Genomic DNA, 19,151 nt, shown 5'->3' on the forward strand with positions numbered 1-19,151 from the left:
AATTGGCTCTGGCACAGCTCTCACGGCCTATCAACCTTGTACGCGCATGGGCCCTGCTGTTTCTTTTCAGCTAAGTAATGTAGATTTATGACTGGGTACTACGGTGCTACAGTTTTATACTTGACATTGCCAAACTTTGGAACACAATAGTTTGGTGTCAATAGCTTCTGGAGAAGACCAAATTATTTTGGCTGAAATCTACGTAAAGATTGGTTTCTATTTGCGACTGTGGCTGACATGTTATATGTTTAAACCTACTAATAAACAACAGTACTTATAGTTCGACAGTTGCGTTCCTTTCCATGTCAAACGTTCCCTGCCATACAGAGTTGACATTCGAGGTAAACATATTTCTTCAGATGCAGACTCTTTACAGCAATACATCACAATTCTCACCTCAGCCTTCAATGGTCATAATTACCCCACAGCCTAATTCAAAAGCAATTTCCTGGGCCACCAAATCCAATCCTGGTACTGATGTTCCCACCAAAAAACAACTTCGGAGCACACCACTGGTCACTCATTATTATCCTGGTCTGAAATGTATTACTCAGATACTTCGACAAGGCCATGACTTCCTAAAATAATGCCCTGAAATGAGTCCCATTCTGAGATTTTGCCCACCACACCTAGAAAAACTTTGCACTGTCTTCCTAATCTCCACATATTCTTGTCAGACCTTATGCTCCTTCTGCACCCGTCTCGCTACCCTATGGCTCCTATCCGTGTGTCTGTCACCACTGCAAGACTTGCACTACACACCCTTCTACCATCTCCTATTCCAGAGCTGTAACTGTCAAAACATACACTATCAAAGGGAGAACCATCTGTAAAATGACACATTATATACCAGCTGTTATGTAAAATTGAGCCAGGGAGTTTTATATCGGTGCACACTCCACTGCAGAGTGAAAATCTCATTACGTAAAAACTGTTCAGCATATTACATCGGCATGACTACCACCAAATTATCAGTTAGGATGAATGGCCATAGGCAGATGGTGTATACTGGCAAAACACAATAACTTGTTGCAGAGCACGCTCTAAATCATGACAGTTGTGACCTCAGTGCTGGTTTCACACACACGCCATCTGGATTCTTCCTCCATACACCAGTTTCTCAGAATCCACAGGTGGGACCTAGCCCTAATGTACATTAATTTCTTTCGTCTCAGCATTTCATCACAGTAACTACTCCTTTTTTTACTCCATTTTGGTTTTCTAGATCTTTCATTTTCTTACCTTGTCTATTTTTCGCCGCACCCTCCCACGTCTCTGTTATGTGCACTTAGCTTTTCACTCTTATTAACTCATGCACAATGTTTAAGCAGTAATCTCTGTCCTGTGATTTACGCTGTCTACCACCTTTAAGCTCTCAGGTTTTCAAATCTCGTCCAGCACAGTCCCCAACAATCAATCTTTCCATCTCTTTCCATTCGGTAAGTCTTCCGTAACCTGCAGTTCAAGGTGACTTTTTCGAAACCTACCCCTTTTCCAAAATCTTTACAGTCCTTTTCCTGCATCCCTCTTCCTTGCCCTTCTGCTTGAAGAAGGAGCTACTGGCTCCAAAAGCTTGACTAATTGTAACCTCCTTTTATGTGTGTGTTCTGCCACTGCTTGGTGAGAAGATTTTTTTCTTAATCCAATTAAATTATTTATACAAATTGTACACATTTATAAGATAAATTTGTTTTAAAAAAATCTAAATTCTCAAGAAATTATTTGACAGATCAACTGAATTTCAAATAATCAGAGCAAATTTACAAATCAAAACTAAAGGCACAATACAGGGATGATTCAAAACAAGTTCTCAAATTATTTTATTTCTTCATTAAATGAGTAATCTGAAGTTTCTGAGAGAGTATTGATGGATAATCTGTAATTTTTACCGTGGTTCAGTATAGATATCAGTCCCTCCACTGAACTTTCATGTTTCAGACATGTACCAACCGTTATTCATATGAAGTGCAGGTCCTTTTCGGAGAAACGCAGTAATAAATAATCTTTTTGGAGAAACAGGTAATAATACAATATGTTTCAATATAAAACTACATACTTTATGTGTGTGCTTGTAAACACACACACACACACACACACACACACACACACACAATATTAATACATGCACTTATAGAATATTAGAAACACTGCCCTTTGAAATTGGTCTTAAATCCAAAATTAAAACTGTTTTGCTTCGATAACTAGTATGCCAAAAAACAGTTATTAAAGGAAGTAACATAACAGAATGATGACAATTTAGTCACACACAAATACTGCTAAGTGAATTCACATAGCTGAAGTACAAATTGTATGTACCATGTAATAATGTCTCTTTACAAATATAATCCATAGAACATGCAACTAACTACTTACGCCAAAGTTCATGGTTTCTCGTGCCACAGAGACAAGAAGCAATAAAGATACATAATTTGTTTGTTATAGCACAATAAAATAATTAAATTCTTGCCATTTTACAGCTTTTTTTTTCATTTTCAGACCTAGTTACACTACAGGCCATTAAAATTGCTACACCAAGAAGAAACGCAGATGATAAATGGGTGTTCATTGGACAAATATATTATACTAGAACTGACAAGTGATTACATTTTCACGCAATTTGGGTGCATAGATCCTGAGAAATCAGTACCCAGAACAACCACCTCTGGCCGTAATAACGGCCCTGATACACCTGGGCATTGAGTCAAACAGAGCCTGGATGGCGTATACAGGTACAGCTGCCCATGCAGCTTCAACACGATACCACAGTTCATCAAGAGTAGTGACTGCGTATAGTGACGAGCCAGTTGCTCGGCCACCATTGACCAGACGTTTTCAATTGGTGAGAGATCTGGAGAATGTGCTGGCCAGGGCAGCACTTTTTCTGTATCCAGAAAGGCCTGTACAGGACCTGCAACATGCGGTTGTGCATTATCTTGCTGAAATGTATAGTATCAAATGAAGGGTAGAGCCATGGGTTGTGACACATGTGAAATGTAACGTCCACTGTTCAAAGTGCCGTCAATGCGAACAAGAGGTGACCGAGACATGTAACCAATGGCACCCCATACCATCACGCCGGGTGGCGATGACGAATACACACTTCCAATGTGCGTTCACAAGCGATGTCGCCAAACACGGTTGCGACCATCATGATGCTGTAAACAGAACCTGGATTCATCCGAAAAAATGACGTTTTGTCATTCGTGCACCCAGGTTCGTCATTGAGTACACCATCGCAGGCGCTCCTGTCTGTAATGCAGCGTTAAGGGTAACCGCAGCCATGGTCTTTGAGCTGATAGTCCATGCTGCTGCAAACGTCGTTGAACTGTTCATGGAGATGGTTGTTGTCTTGCAAACGTCCCCATCAAGATGTGGCTGTATGATCCATTACAGCCACGTAGATAAGATGCCTGTCATCTCGATTGCTAGTGATACGAGGCCGTTGGGATCCAGCACGGCGTTCTGTATTACCCTCCTGAACCTACCGATTCCATATGCTGCTAACAGTCATTGGATCTTGACCAACGCAAGCAGCAATGTCGCGATACGATAAACCACAATCGTGATAGGCTACAATCCGACCTTTATCAAAGTCAGAAACGTGATGGTACGCATTTCTCCTCCTTACAAGTGGCATCACAACAACGTTTCACCAGGCAACGCCAGTCAACTGCTGTTTGTGTAAGAGAAATCAGTTGGAAACTTTCCTCATGTTAGCACGTTGTAGGTGTCGCCACCGGTGCCAACCTTATGTGAATGCTCTGAAAAGCTAATCATTTGCATATCGCAGCATCTTCTTCCTGTTGGTTAAATTTCGCGTCTGTAGCACGTCATCTTCGTGGTGTAGCAATTTTAATGGTCAGTAGTGTACATGGCTCACAACACAAACTATTTGGAAATTTGCAATAAATTGAACACACTGGCAGGACTCACCTAGTATTTCTTCAAGAAAACTTTCAAACAAAGGGTCCTGTTCAGTTTGATGTACAATGGTCTTAATAGCGTGATCCAGTTCATTCATCATGCCATCACATGGTACTGGCAGGCTTTCCGGGGGAGGTGCTACTGGAAGCTGAGATTCTGAAGGACCATCACTGGGTATCCTCATAACTCTATTAATATTCTCTGCTATTTTTTCATGCAGCTGCTTATTCTCCAAAAGTGCTTGTTGCAGTAGCTACAGAAAAAGAAAAAAAAGAATGTTTTTCAATACACACATGTATCAACTGTGCCCACAGATTTGGTCATCACATTAATGCCAATATGTGAGGCAAGGGGATGGACTGTCTAAATTGTTATGAGTATTTGAATGGAGAAAAATAATAGAAAAGGAAATAAATAAAGTGAAAGTTGGAAGAAAGAGGTATAACCTTGAAATTGACTGCTCAGCTCTTCCTGGTGATTTAGCAATCTTAGCAGTGAACTTATATGATGCATCAAAATAGACGAACTTTCTCCAAGAGGTAGAAAAAAAATTGGATTATAAATTTTGTTTGAAAGAAATCATATCCATGACCAATTTTAAAGGTGCAGCAAAATACATGGAATCAAAATTTGTAAAATAAATGGAATTTCTGAATTTAAGTACTTGGGAGAAATAATCCAGCCAAATGCTCTGGGTGAAATTGAGGCATCACGATGTGGTGATTAAAACCAGGTTACTTTATAGCTCAGAATGCAAGACCATAAACACAGCCAAACAGTTACATTATTTGCAGAAGAAGGAAAGCATAATAATTTGAATGATTTTGGGTTCAAAGTATGAAACTGAGATGCAACAAGGACATGCATGAAAAAAACTGAGATTATAAGAGCTACAATGAGAAAGTGAAGGATTACATTTTACAGCCACATGAAAGTAATGGATACCAAGAGGCTTACAAAAATAAGTATTCAACTTCTATTGGCAATTAGTAAAAAATACAATTTTCATCGTTATATAAGTTAAATTATAACTGACACTGTCAAAATAGGAGAAAGTGATCAAATATAGATTTCTTAAATGGAACAACACACGAAGATCTAGGAAGCAGACATGAAAATGGAAATCAGCGTTTGACGTCATTGGCCGGGAGGCCTCTTACGGGGCAGGTCCGGTCGCCTTGGTGCAAGTCTTATTACATGCAACACCATATTGGGCGACCTGCGTGCCGGATGAGGATGAAATGACAGACATGAAGTCAGGGAAAAGGTACAAAAATTCAAAAGTTTCAGAAAAAACCCTAAAGAACAGAGGAGGGAAAAGGACAGAAGAAAAAAGAAAACAGCAGCAGGTGGGGGGATTCAACATCATGAATCAGCTTTTTCACCAGTGGTCTTGAGTTGGCCAAACTGGAATAATAATAATAATAATAACAATAATAATAATGAATACCAATAAACCCAGGGACAGAACTTATTTAATTTTTCATAATGTGTGCCAATCATTACACGAACACTCAACTGTGCTGTATATAGAGTAAATCAAGCAGCTAAGCCACACACTGCCACAGACACTTGGAAAAACATGATGAAAAGGGAAAGAAAAACTTCATCACTCTGCAAGCTGAATTAATGGCCTCCAACCAGTAACCAATGCTTTTATCCGAGGCTTTGAAACACGGTTGTCAGAGTACTCTTATGCCATTTCAGCTTAAGATACTCTATTCATAATAGCATTATAATTCTCTCTACATATTCATTTGCTCACTTGGTACAAGAGGTAATAATACATATTCCTTTGTTGTGGATTAACCCCATTACCTGCTATTTCAACCACCCCAGGACTCAAGTCCTCAATGTTCAATTGTCCAACATCTCAAGTAGTAAACCATTCCATGACAAGTACTGATGTGAAATAGTTACTCGGTAGTGCAAATGTTTAATAATGTGGTTTCAGATATACAAGCGAGTTGTTGATTCCAGGCAGCAAGTACATTTAACAACACCTTGCAGCACATGAAGGTGACTGGGCCAGTCATCGAAATATTGTGCATAAAATGGAAACAACAATTCAGTTGTACAGCCAAAAGTACAGCATTAATCAACCATGCTGAAAACATCTATGAGATCAATGCAAATGGCATTCAAGAGACTCCCAACTGAAGTACAGAATTGTCTGGGAAGTTCCCTCAGGAAGTGTGACTGGGCACTGCCCTAAATCAAGAAATTCCAGTTTTATACAATGTTGATTCTAAATGGCAGGTCTCAATTTTGGACTTATTTGACATATCAACTCCAATATTCCCAACTGCATGAGATCCAACAAATCCTTTAGAACCCATGACAGGAAGTTGTTTGTCATGCATACTCAATTTTTTTTGTTTCCCAAATATGGATGACACAACTGCATAGATTGCTATTCTGGATTCCACTTTAACATAAGAAACCCACATTTCATCATCAGTCAGGGATCAGCACTCTCATTAATAAACTGATTGTAAGTAGCACTCTCATTAATAAACAGATTGTAACTCACATGTGGCATTTTTCCAGGTATTTGAACTCATTCTTGCATAAATACAAGTAACAGTATGATGAATGTAGGACACTCATACATGGAGAATTTGTGCATACCACTCTGCAAACACAAGCTGATCCATGCATACAGATAATGAAGGCAATAAATCCTTTACTTATGACACACATCTTTAAGACTCCTAACCTGACAAGTCATAGTTATTTACTTTTTTTGTGCTTTATGTAAGCTTATTCATTCACTCATTTATTCATTCTCTCTGTTAAGTATGCAATATAATAAAACAAAGAAAGTACATGAACACTGTTTTACTGGTAGAATACCCAGATATGTACCACAGTCCTAACAGCTTTCAGCATTAGATGTGCCACAAAATATTATTTTAAGGCTTTGGTAGCAGTTTAGGAGACAGAAAATGCTGACTGTACAACAGAAAATGGTCAACTGACAATACAAACAACATCTTTCCATCACTGCTTAGTAGAAACTGAGTATACCTTCAACACAATTATCTGCAGTGTTGCTCAAGGCAGAGCAAAGATGCATCACTATTATAGAGTCCGTAACATTGAGATTGAAACAAAAATATAACGAGGAATTTATTATCCACAAATAAATCACGCTTCAGTTTGTAGAATGCGTTTTAACATACATTTTTCAGGTGGTGAACTGGTAGCCAGTACAATCACGGGAACACTGTGGGGAGGGACCAGTTTAGTCTTTTCAAATGTGTTTGAGAAAGTTGTCTGTAATACAAATATCAACAAAACATTTGCTTCATCCCAATATGCCACATAGATGTGTTGCCACTGTGACTGTTCCTGTACCAATCAACCACACTTAAGTGGATTGCAGGATTTCAGTTGAAAGTAAAGCACCAGTAGGGATGCATCAGACACATGTGTGGTACAATAGAGTGAACATCTAGCAGACCACAATGGCAAGCATGATCAATGATTGCATCCACATCATCATGTTGCACGCAGAACACTTGTCAACCATGTAAGATGCTCGAAGTATGCACCAAAGTGAAAGTGATGTGGTGTAGACACGGAATTAGTTTCACTTGACAGGCAGTGTTGAGGATATACACCACACAGGCTGTCCAATCTCAACTGACAGGCAGTGTTAAGGACACACACCACACAGGCTGTCCAATCTCGACAGGTGCAGAGGATGATCGATATATACAACTTTTGAGTCAAAGGGAACTGTGGATCAACTGCTCCAGAATTGAATTTGGCATTCAAAGACATGAAACTGTCAAAAGATGAATGTATGATGAGTATCTTCATTCCCAATGACCATGACAACCACAATGTATGCCATAACATCATGGTCACTGTTACAGGTGGGCAATAAATCATGCAGAATGGGTGCCCGTGATTGGCATTAGATGTCATTTCTGGACAAAATTTGGATCTGTGTGTAGCCTGATTATTGCACACAATGTATCTGAAGACAACCTGCTAGTACTGAAAATCTCCTGCACTGTCACCCACACATGCAACAAGGTGGTGGTGCAGTGACATTCTGGGGTGGCACTATAAAGGGTCATGTAAACAGAGACGAGGTTCTGCAACCACTAGTGGGAGCGTATCACTAACATTTTACAAAACCCTGTAACCAATAATAGGAGCTTGTCACTAACATCTTGATGGATGTTAACTTGAGTACTCATTGTGTTGTTTCTGTGAACAGGTTCCTTCAGCAAGCTGGGGTCACCAAAATGGAGTGGCCTGCCTGCTCCCCAACACCAATCCAATGGAACATATCTGAGATTGCTTCTGAACTTCAATAATGCTCGTATACTCTGCGCAACTAATGCAGAGTTGCCATTGAAGAGTGGAACAATGTGGGTCAGAGCTGGCTTGATGATCTCATTAATGGTATGTCACGATGAATTCAAGCCAGCATCCAAGCAAGGGGACATTGAACCACTTACTGATGATGTTGAGAGTGATGTGGAAAACTGCCCATGGGAAACAGATGATTTTGCTGTTACACTAATAGGGTGTATACGGGGACAATGAGAAGAAATTCCCGGATTATTCCCAGATATCCCATTTAAAAAATATGTTTTTTTTAGATCTTCCCTCAGAACTGTAAATCTTATCAATCCTTTGAACGGTTAACGTTTTATACACTCCCCCCCCCCCCCCCCCCCCCCCAAAAACAAAAAGAGAGAGAGAGAGAGAGTAATGACAGGGGAGAAATGTTTTGGAAAGACTTTTAATGAAAAAAAAGAGAAATTTTGGAAAGACCTTTGATTTGCAGCAACATATACGCTGCATATTTTTGCATTACAAAAGTATAAATTAGAATTGCACCAAACACAGCGCATTAGTTTCTGGAGCATTGAAACCAAGCTTGCGATGTCCTTTTGTAAGCCAATCATATCTCATGCCATGTGATATCGCCAGCCGCTGACAGCAGACATTCAGAGGAGGAGGAGAGGAGGACATTAGTGTTTAACGTCCCGTCGACAACGAGGTCATTAGAGATGGAGCGCAAGCTCGGGTGAGGGAAGGATGGGGAAGGAAATCGGCCGTGCCCTTTCAAAGGAACCATCCCAGGATTTGCCTGAAGCGATTTAGGGAAATCACGGAAAACCTAAATCAGGATGGCCGGAGACGGGATTGAACCATCGTCCTCCCGAATGCGAGACATTCAGAGCATAGGACATGTGTTACTGTCAGTCAATAGCAAGATGACTGGTTACATAGCGCGAACACACAAAGAGTAAAAGTTAGCAGTTTACATTAATATATACAGTATACCTACAAGAAAAGCTAAGCTTTCATATATAATATTGGTTTCTAAGATTAACAAGCTACAACAGAAGCTAAGCTTTCACATGTAATATTGATCTTTTTTTGCGTGTGTTATACTTTAAACTACATCACACAAATGTGCCAGTAAATTTAAAATTATGACATAAAGTCTGGGCTCGAAATTCTTGTAAGTGGCTGGTCCTCAAAGTGTTCAATTTTAACCACTCTGTGAATTAGAAATTCATCCCACTTTCTCACAAGTAACATAATTCATCTTGTTTAAAAAGAAATTTACTTTGAAAGTAACGCTTTTCGAACCACCTTTCGCAATACTATCCGGAGACTGTTAGAAATAGTTTCTATTTACTAGTTGCCGGAGAGCGCCAGAAAACAGGCATTATTGCGCATACGTAGCTGCAGTGGTGTAGGAATCCCGCACATTCGTATGTATAAAGCACTAAGAGAGCTTACATTACACCGTAAAAGAAACAGGGCATCAGCGGATACTCCCAAGAGCATTAGAATTTCAGAATTTCGTACACCATACAAAAATGTATAATTCGGCTTGAAGTGCACATAGGTTTTTTTCCAGATTCACAATGAAATAGGTCCCATCTGATATTAAGCTTTTCAGTGTGGTTTTTGGGATGTGAATTTTCTTGGAGTACCAGTACTGTATGATCTCATTTATGGTTCTTTATTATGGCATAATGCCATACATGGCAGAAGATGATAACGTGCACTTGAAATTCAGGGTACAGTTGGAACTAGCCAATACTGTGGAATGAAACACTTCGTTTCAAATAAAATGACTGCCTCATCAGAAAGATTAATAAAGCCAAATATCTTTAGCAAACTTGCAAAAATAACTTCATTGTTCTGCAAGAAGATTAATGCTTGACTGCTAATAACTTGGAAATAAAATAAAATCAGAAAACTGAAACTTATAATATATTTTTGCCCTCCGTAATTATGTGAATGTATTTTAATTCACTTGATTGCTCCTTGGAAACAGAAATCCGTTTTGTTTTTGTTTGACATGGAGCTGTAAACAAAGAGAAGCCACTTAACGCAAACACAGGTCACGTCGAGACTAACACCCTCCCCACTACAACTCTGCGCATGCAAGATTCTGGCAACTAGGGCACGAGCGAGAAAAAGTTTTCTCGTTTGGCTCTGGCTGCTTGCTGCTACTGCTGATACAGCTAACAGCCACACTTCAAGTAGCGGATTGCGTGAGTAGGTACTGCTCATATGCGAGTCAACTGCGCATGCGCATCAGCCTGCTGGCAAGTGGTCAAACGACCTAATGTGAACAGTTGTGATGTAATGCTCATAGCAAGCAGTTTATTGTTATGAAGAATTACATAGTCTTCTCACTACAGCCTTTGACACAATTTTGCTATTTGCAGACGCTTGTGCGTGCTCGGTGTTTTGTTGTTGTAAATTGCACATTTCCTTTGCCACTAAAGTTTTATTTTTTTCCCTCTTGTTTATACTTTATTCTGCAGTATTCTACAGTAATACTCTTTGCTAGAGAATCAATTCTTACCAGTCAAAATTACAACAATTTAACTGAACAATGAAAAATTCCCGGGTTTTTCCCAGTTTTCTCCCGGATGAAAAAATTCCCGGGGTTTTCCCGGATTTCCGGTTGTTTCGGGTCGTATACACCCTGACCAATGTTTTATTTTTGATTTGGTGATCTGGACACACTGTAAATGAACATATATGCTTGCCGAAAGCCAATTTTTGTTTTCTGTGCCATGAATTTCGAAACAAAGGGATGGTACAAAACTTTTGTTGATATCTGTAGAATGTTGACTGACTGAACAGAGCACAGCTTGTTAAATGCCTCTCCGTTTTGTCTTCCAAAATGGTTCTCCACAACAGAAGCAACATAGGAAGTCACAAACAAAATCCTGGCGGAGTCAAACAAGAAAATTATCCTGTTGGCATATTTTGTCACCTTGGCAAAGACCTTGATTGTGTAGATGACAAAGTTTTAGGGGTACTACTCAGCAAACTAAAAAGTTACGCCATTGATGGTATCCCTCTTACGTGGTTGGAGTCTTATAATCCTATCAGAAAGCAGTGGATCTCACTGACAGACAGCATCACAGCCATGTTACTAACCTTATAATGGGGTAATGTAACACATGGAGTCCCACAAAAATCAGTACTGGGCCCACTCTTGTTCTTGAGCATGATTAATTATCTTCCCGTAACTGTAGTGGGTAGTCAAAAGCTGTATCATTTGCTTAAGACACAAGCTTATTAATCAAGGACCCAAACCCAGCCTTACCATAGAAAGCTCAAATAACAGCTGAATAAGCCTACATGTGGATCACAGCTAGCAGTTAAAGTCTTTATCTCATGGATATTCATATAATATGATTTCAAACAAGTAAAAATGATTACTAACAACAGAAGTAGGTCTTAATAGCTATACACTAAACAAAACACCCAGTCTAACATTCCTTGAGATCTAGTAGAATAACACGTTAAAGTAGATTAACATATGGACCAATAGGTCAAAAAGATCCAATCAGCATGTTCAGACCCTAGAAGAGCTTTGCATTGTGTTGATCTAACAACAAGAATGTTGGCTTATTTTGCATAGTTTCACTCTTTGCTGTCTTATGGAGATATCTTCTGGGGCAATGCACATAAAGTAATGAAATGTTTATTTAGCAGAAGTGAACAGCAAGAATATCGCGGAATGTATAAGGTGCGCCCAAATGAAATGGACACTACAGTTATAAGTAAAGAAATTTTAATAAAAATATTATAACAACAGTTCACGTGGAACAGTACAACTGCACATAATTGCCACTGACATTGATACATCGATATCAGTGCAAAGGAAGAGAGTTAATGGCTTCAGTGTAGAAACTCCTGGGTTGCTGATGGATCCAGTTTACCAGTATCATCCTCCTCCTCCTTTCTTTCTTACTTACTTACTTACTTTCAGGGGAGCCAGGATGCCTCCATCCCATGTCATCCGTTTCGTGGCAGGGTCAAAACCGTGACACCACATTTCATTGCATCTCACAATGTGAGCAATGAAAGCCAACACATGGGTCAGGTAAACAATCATTCCCATAGTCTGAAAGATACTTGGGCACCCACTTTGCATGAACTCTGCCATAACGAAGCTTCTTGTGGATCATGTGATGCACAGTTCCTTCGCTTATCAGAAGTACAACAGTGGTGTCACATGTGGCAATCTGACGAATCGTGCGTATGAGCTCCTCCACAGCCAAAATCACAGCAATGGTGGTGACAAAGTGTGCCACCCCATGGTGTGGCATGTCATCGATGTTTACACATCCCACTCTTAGCACTGATCCACCGGAATATATTGTGCACCATGCAAGACACAGCACTCCATACAACTCTTTCATCTTGTGATAAATTTGTGAAGCTTGCTCCCCTCCTACACGAAAACATTGGATAACCGCTCCTTGTGCTGATCAGGAAAAATCTGCCATGCAACTAACTGTGGAAACAATTCTCCAGAAATGAGGAACTTGCTGTGAAGCTATTAACTCTGCTTGTGCAATTGGGAATACCAACCTACCCTCTCTCAACAAACACATTCACTCACTGGGATTACATACAACCCTTATACACAAAGGTGTCATTTCCAATTGGGCTTACCATATACACAACTGTACACCTTGCTCCAACCTTTTTCAGAATACTGGAATTCTTACTCACTTCCCAATGCATTTACTACTTAACAGTTTTTGCTTTTAATAATAAAAATCAATTTCAGCAGACTGTGATCTACATAATTAAAAGGCAAAACACAAAATAATTTTCATGTAGACTTTGCCTCCTGGTTTAGGGCTCAGAAAAGAGTCTGGAGAAAGTTATCTCAAATTTTCCATTTAACATAGAGATTGGGAATCCCACTCAGTTCGGAAAAAAAAATTAAAAGCCTCCTCCTGAGTCACTCTTTCTACACATTATCTGAATATCTAGAATAAAGTACTGAAACTTCTGGCTAATTACACGGCAAGTAATAGTGTAAACCTGCCATTTAGCTGGTTATATACTGCAAATAGAAATCAATATTTACAAATATAGGCAACTATTTTCTTTGAATAGTAAATATTACGCTTCCAATATGAGATATACAGCAGTTACTTACTATTCAGTGTAACTGAAGAAGCAGTAGCTTTTTTTCAAAACAGCAGCTCTCTAACAAACTTGGGTTTAAATTTAACTTGAATAAGCATGAACATCATTAAGAATTACAGTTTGAAGAATGCTTGTATTTCTGGCACTCGTTTCCACCTACAAGTGTCCCTGATGATAGGCACCAGGGATCACCTGAAGACACAAGTCTCAAGTCTGTTTACTGAAATGCTGTGGAATAGTTACCATATAACCCGGCTGAACACGACAGAATTCACAACATGACCTGGTCAGACACCTGAGAATTCTACAAGTACACCGGAAAATTCTACAAGTTATAAATATGCTGGGAAGATGTCAGATCACAAGAACTACAATAATAGTTTATTATTAATACAATATACAGATTATGTTTCCATGATTTTCTTGTCTTTTGTAAACATATATCATGACCCATTTGAAGGTTTTCCTTCCTGAAGGGATGCATATAACACACTGAATGACTGAAAAAATGAACAATGGTGGAGGCCTATCACAGGGGGATGATATGCTGATGGGTACTCATAGGCAGCTTTACATCTTTATTGGTGGTTAAGGAAATATGTTTAAAATTCAAAGTTAAAGAAATGTGGTCTTGCAATCATGTGAGTGACCTTGCAACGAAGTAGTTGGCCCAATCCAACCAAGCATCATCTTCACAGATGATATTTCTTACCCCTTTGGCATATTCTAACAGATGAATTTATTGCAGATGATAATATCCACAAAAAAGCATCAGCAATAAGGCCAACAGAACATATCCAGAATAGATTCTGGAGGTCCACTGCCTATAGAACTCTTACACTAACTCTTAAAGAAGATTTAGATTACTGCCAAGCATGTATGGCAACCAAATGTAACCATATCCCATATTAACAATTTTGCTATGGATGAGATTTCCCTACCCACTTTTTTTAATACATACCTTTTGTTTCCAGGGTGTATACGGGGACAAGGAAAAAAAATTCCCGGATTATTCCCGGATTTCTCCCGGATATCCCGTTTAAAAAATATGCTTTTTCCCGGGTGGAAATACACTTTTTCTGTGCGAAGTGACAGTAGATCTTCCGTAGATTTTCTCTCGGAACTGTAAAACTTAAAAGGAGAGAAGTTTTGGAAAGACCTTTGATTTTCAGCAACATATACGCTGCATATTTTTGTATTACGAAAGTATAAATTCTAATTGCACCAAACACAGCGCGTTAGTTTCCGGAGCATTGAAACCGAGGTTGCGATGTCCTTTTGTAAGCGAATCGTATCTCAAGCCACGAGATCTCGCCAGCCGATGACAGCAGCTATTCAGAGCATAGGACACGTGTTATAGTCAGCCAATAGCAAGATCACTGGTTACGTGCGAACACACAAGAGGAAAAGTTAACGGTTTACATTAATGTACACAGTACCGTATATCTACAAGAAAAGCTAAGCTTTCACATATAATGTTGGTCTCTAACACTCTACAACAGAAGCTAAGCTTTCACATCTAATATTGATCTTTTTTGTGTGTGTTATACTTTAAGATACATCACACAAATGTACTAGTAAATTTAAAATTATGACATAAATGTCTCGGCTCGAAATTCTTGTAAGTGGCTGGTCCTCAAAAAGTTCAGTTTCGAACGCTCTGTGATTTAGAAATCCATCCCACTTTCTCACACGTAACATAATTCATCTTGAGTAAAAAGAAATTTACTTTGAAAGTAAAGCTTTTCTAACTACCGCTCGCAATACTATCCGGAGACTGTTAGAAATAGGTTCGATTTACCAGTTGCCAGGAAACAGGCATTATTGTGCGTCTGCAACTACAGTGGTGTAGGAGGCCCGCATGTTCGTGTGTATAAAGCACTAAGAGAGCTTACATTACACAATAAAAGAAACAGGGCATCACAGGATACTCCAAAGAGCATCGGAATTTCGTAAACCATACTAAAATACATAATTCGCCTTGAAGCGCAAATTGGCTATTTCCAGATTCACAATGAAGTAGGTCCCATCTAATATTAAGCTTTTCAGTGTTGTTTTTGGGATGTAAATTTTCTTGGAGTACCAGTACTCTACGATCTCATTTTTGGTTCTTTATTACGGCGTAATGCCATACATGGCAGACTATGATAACGTGCACTTGAAATTCATCGAACAGTTGGAACTAGCCAATACTGTAGAATGAAACTCTTAGTTTCAAATAAAATGGTTGCCTCAGCGGAAAGATTAATAAAGCCAAATTTCTTTAGCAAACTTGCAAAAATAACTTCATTGTTCTACAAGGCGATTAATGCTTGACTGCTACTAACTTGGAAACAAAATAAAATAGGAAAACTGAAATTAATAATATTTTTTGCCCTCCGTAATTATATGAATGTATTTTAATTCACTTGATAGCTCCTGGCCACAGAAATCCGTTTTGTTTTCATTTGACGTGGGAGCTGTACACGAAGAGAAGCAGCGAAATCACTTAACGTAAAAACGGGTCACGTGGAGACTAGCCCCCTCCCCACTACATCTAAGACAACTCTGTGCAAGCGCGAATCTGGCAGCTAGGGTGCGCGAGAAAAATTTTCTCGTTTGCATCTGGCTGCTTGCTGCTACTACCGATACAGGTAACAGCCAAACTTCAAGTAGCGGGAAGCTCTCGCTCTCGCTCTAAAACGCTGGCTACATATGCCAGGTGTGGGGGCAGTTTAAGCAGCGGAGCTGCTATTCCTGCGGTGACCTCTTTGGGGTGCAGTGGGACCTAACGGGTTGAGCTGTCCTCACTGGACGTCGTTCATGTGATGGCCTTCGTTTCGACATTGGGCTGGAAGAGAAGATTACTCTCGCAGTAGGTGGACCTGGCGGCCCAGACCACGAATCAGGCGGCTGCCAGAGTGTTCTGCATTGCTGTAGAACACTCTCGCGATTTGCCGGAAGCGATCCCGCAGGAAAGGGATGCCACCTTCCCCATGGAGCAGCCTCGTCGGGTAGCTTGCACGCGTTGGAGCGTCGCAATGTGCGTCGCTGCCGCGTTACCCCACACCACGGCCGTGTATTCCAGTACCGGCCGGACAAGGGACAGATACATGGTGAGGCCGTGGCGTGGAGGAAGTGTCGATGAAGGGTTGAGCAGTGGGTAAAGCGCACGAAGGCGCCCCACGGCCCGACCTCTGACGCCTCGGACGTGTGGCAGCCACGTCAGGTGCCTGTCCAACGTCACCCCGAGGTATTTGCCGGTCCTCAACCATGGGATGGGGCCCCCCATGATCGTGACCGGCCGTAGGTCCGGTGGCAGCCTCTTTCTGCTGAAGATGACAGCCTGACTCTTCGCAGCGTTGAACTTTAAGCGCCATTTCGTGGAGCAGGCGCGCGAGAAGGTATTGCTTATAAGCGAGTCAAATGCGCATGCGCAACAGACCGTTGGCAACTGGTCAAACGAACCTTAATGTGAACAGTTGTGACGTCATGCTCATCGCAAGCAGTTTATTGTTACGAAGAATTACAGTCTGCGCCCTACGGCCTTTGACATATTCTTGCTACAGTATTTGCAGATGCTTGTGCGTGCTCAGTGTTTTGTTGTTGTAAATTGCACATTTCCTTTGCCACAAAAATTTTATTTTTTTCCCTCTCATTTATATTTTATTGCTGCATTATCATTCTCCAGTAGCAGGATACAATAACATTCTTTGCTGGAGAATCAATTCTGCAATAAAAACTACAAAAATTTAACTGAAAGCTAAAACAATGAAAAATTCCCGGAATTCCGATAAATTCCCGCGTTTTTCCCGGTTTCCTCCCGGATGAAAAAATTCCCGGGTTTTTCCCGGATGTTCCGGGTCGTATACACCCTGGTTTCAGACTTATAGGTTTCATATTTTTGACAAATCTTGTAGCTTTACCTCATTCCGACACACTTCCATTGTCGTATTATGTTTCTTTTTTGGACACTAGCTTAAAAGACAAGGAATTTAAAAGGGGGAAAATTTTTCTTAACCACATGGTGTTTGCACAGCAAATATTTCTCAAAGTGACTACATGCAGTGGAAAGTCAAACATTTCCTACAAAGAACCGCCTTATTGAGCAGGTGGCAACAGAATAATTTCCATGAATCACGAACAATGAAAGCGTGCGACCATCACATTACAGTCGTGTAAGATTTAAATGTGATCAGATGTAAAACTGCAGACGTATACTTACTGCAATATCGACACTTTCGTTTGAATCATTTTCCTCTGAATGTGTCTTCTTCAGCTTACTCAGTGATGGACTTAGCTTTTTCCTAGGTGGTGGTCTGCAAAAATAAGTTTACCCTTACCTCAGCACTCTCTGAATAAAAAATTAAACTACAGAACAAGTGCACTCGCACTCAGACACACACACACACACACACACACACACACACACACACACACACACACACACCCACGAAACTTAACTGTAGGTCTTCAACACTGCTTTGTTAACATCAATGGCAAAATGTTCAAAGACTCTTCTCCATTAATTCGATCCCCGCAACCACATTTTAACCAAAAAGTTGCACTATGATATTAGCAAAAATTTTACTCCCAAGGAGAGGTCCTCAGAAGTGGGATTGATTTTTTGTATACGATGATGAAGGTTAGGGTCCAATGTATCTCATACTGCAGCCATTTGCTCTGGTGGACCCTTGTTTGCATATAATCAACAACAACAAAATTTTGTAATTTTGCATGATGTTTTAGAGCTTAAAACTGACAGCACTAGATATAATGGCATTGTAGCATAGTGGTTGCATATGAGTGTGATGCGCACTGTTTTTATTCAATTAATTGGTTTAAATTTAGTTTTTATAAATTTTTGTTCCATTGTTGCATCATTTTAATTGTCAAATTTACGTTTCTATTTGCTCTTATGTTTTCTTTCAATCATTCTGTTTCTAGTAGGGACCTTTGTGCATGTGATTTTAATTATTTTCATTTACCTATTACAATATTTAAATAGTTGAAAATGCCAATTTATCAGTTAAAAAATTAAATATGAAATAATTGTTTATATTGACTGTGCTATGGCACCAAAAATGCATTTCTTGTTAAATAAAAGATGTATTTTTTTGGATAGTAATCATCATACAAACATTTCAAACAAATTCTTGTTCACTATGGACAAAAGAATGGAGATATTCTAGCAAAATGAGGAACAGAAATAATGAATACAACATGGACAAAAATATATGACGATCAAACAGAAGAAATTAAACAGAAATTAATACAAAAATCATTAAAATCACTTGCACAAATAAGCCAAATTAAAAAAAAAGGAAAAAAGTTAGAGTAAGTGTAAAAGTTAATATGATGATAAACATGTGACAGAGGGCTAGAAACATAAAAAATTACATGTAAAATCATTTAACTGAATAAAAGTAATGATCAAATTCATTTCAATGAAGATCTAAAAATTTTGAATCACTTTATGAATTTGGAACCCCGACCATCTGCGTGTCAAGCTCATATGCTAACCACTATGCTACCATACCTCTATATCTATTATTGCCAACTTTAAGGCTCTAGAATCTCAAGTAAAAATTCGCAGGAGAGCTTCTGTAAAGTTTGGAAACTAGAGAGACGAGGTACTGGCAGAAGTAAAGCTGTGAGGACGGGGCGTGAGTTGTGCTTGGGTAGCTCAGTTGGTAGAGCAATTGCCCGCAAAAGGCAAAGGTCCAGAGTTCGAGTCTCGGTCTGGCACACTGTTTTAATCTGCCAGGAAGTTTCAAAATTAAGCATGTTTT

At 39.5% G+C, this 19,151-nt stretch overlaps 1 protein-coding gene across 1 annotated transcript in view; it reads right to left on the minus strand.

Moving 5' to 3' along the window:
* LOC126132772 (protein NPAT-like) overlaps nt 1-19,151 on the minus strand; it is an 86,856-nt gene that overhangs the window by 28,554 nt on the left and 39,151 nt on the right. The window contains exons 6-7 of the mRNA XM_049915182.1: nt 17,585-17,678; nt 3,934-4,177 (exon numbers count right to left, since the gene is read on the minus strand). Coding sequence (XP_049771139.1) covers nt 3,934-4,177; nt 17,585-17,678 — 338 coding nt within the window. The remainder of the gene's footprint in view (nt 1-3,933; nt 4,178-17,584; nt 17,679-19,151) is intronic.

Source organism: Schistocerca cancellata, chromosome 1 (genome assembly GCF_023864275.1).
Source record: "Schistocerca cancellata isolate TAMUIC-IGC-003103 chromosome 1, iqSchCanc2.1, whole genome shotgun sequence".
Taxonomy (NCBI): Eukaryota; Metazoa; Arthropoda; class Insecta; order Orthoptera; family Acrididae; genus Schistocerca; species Schistocerca cancellata.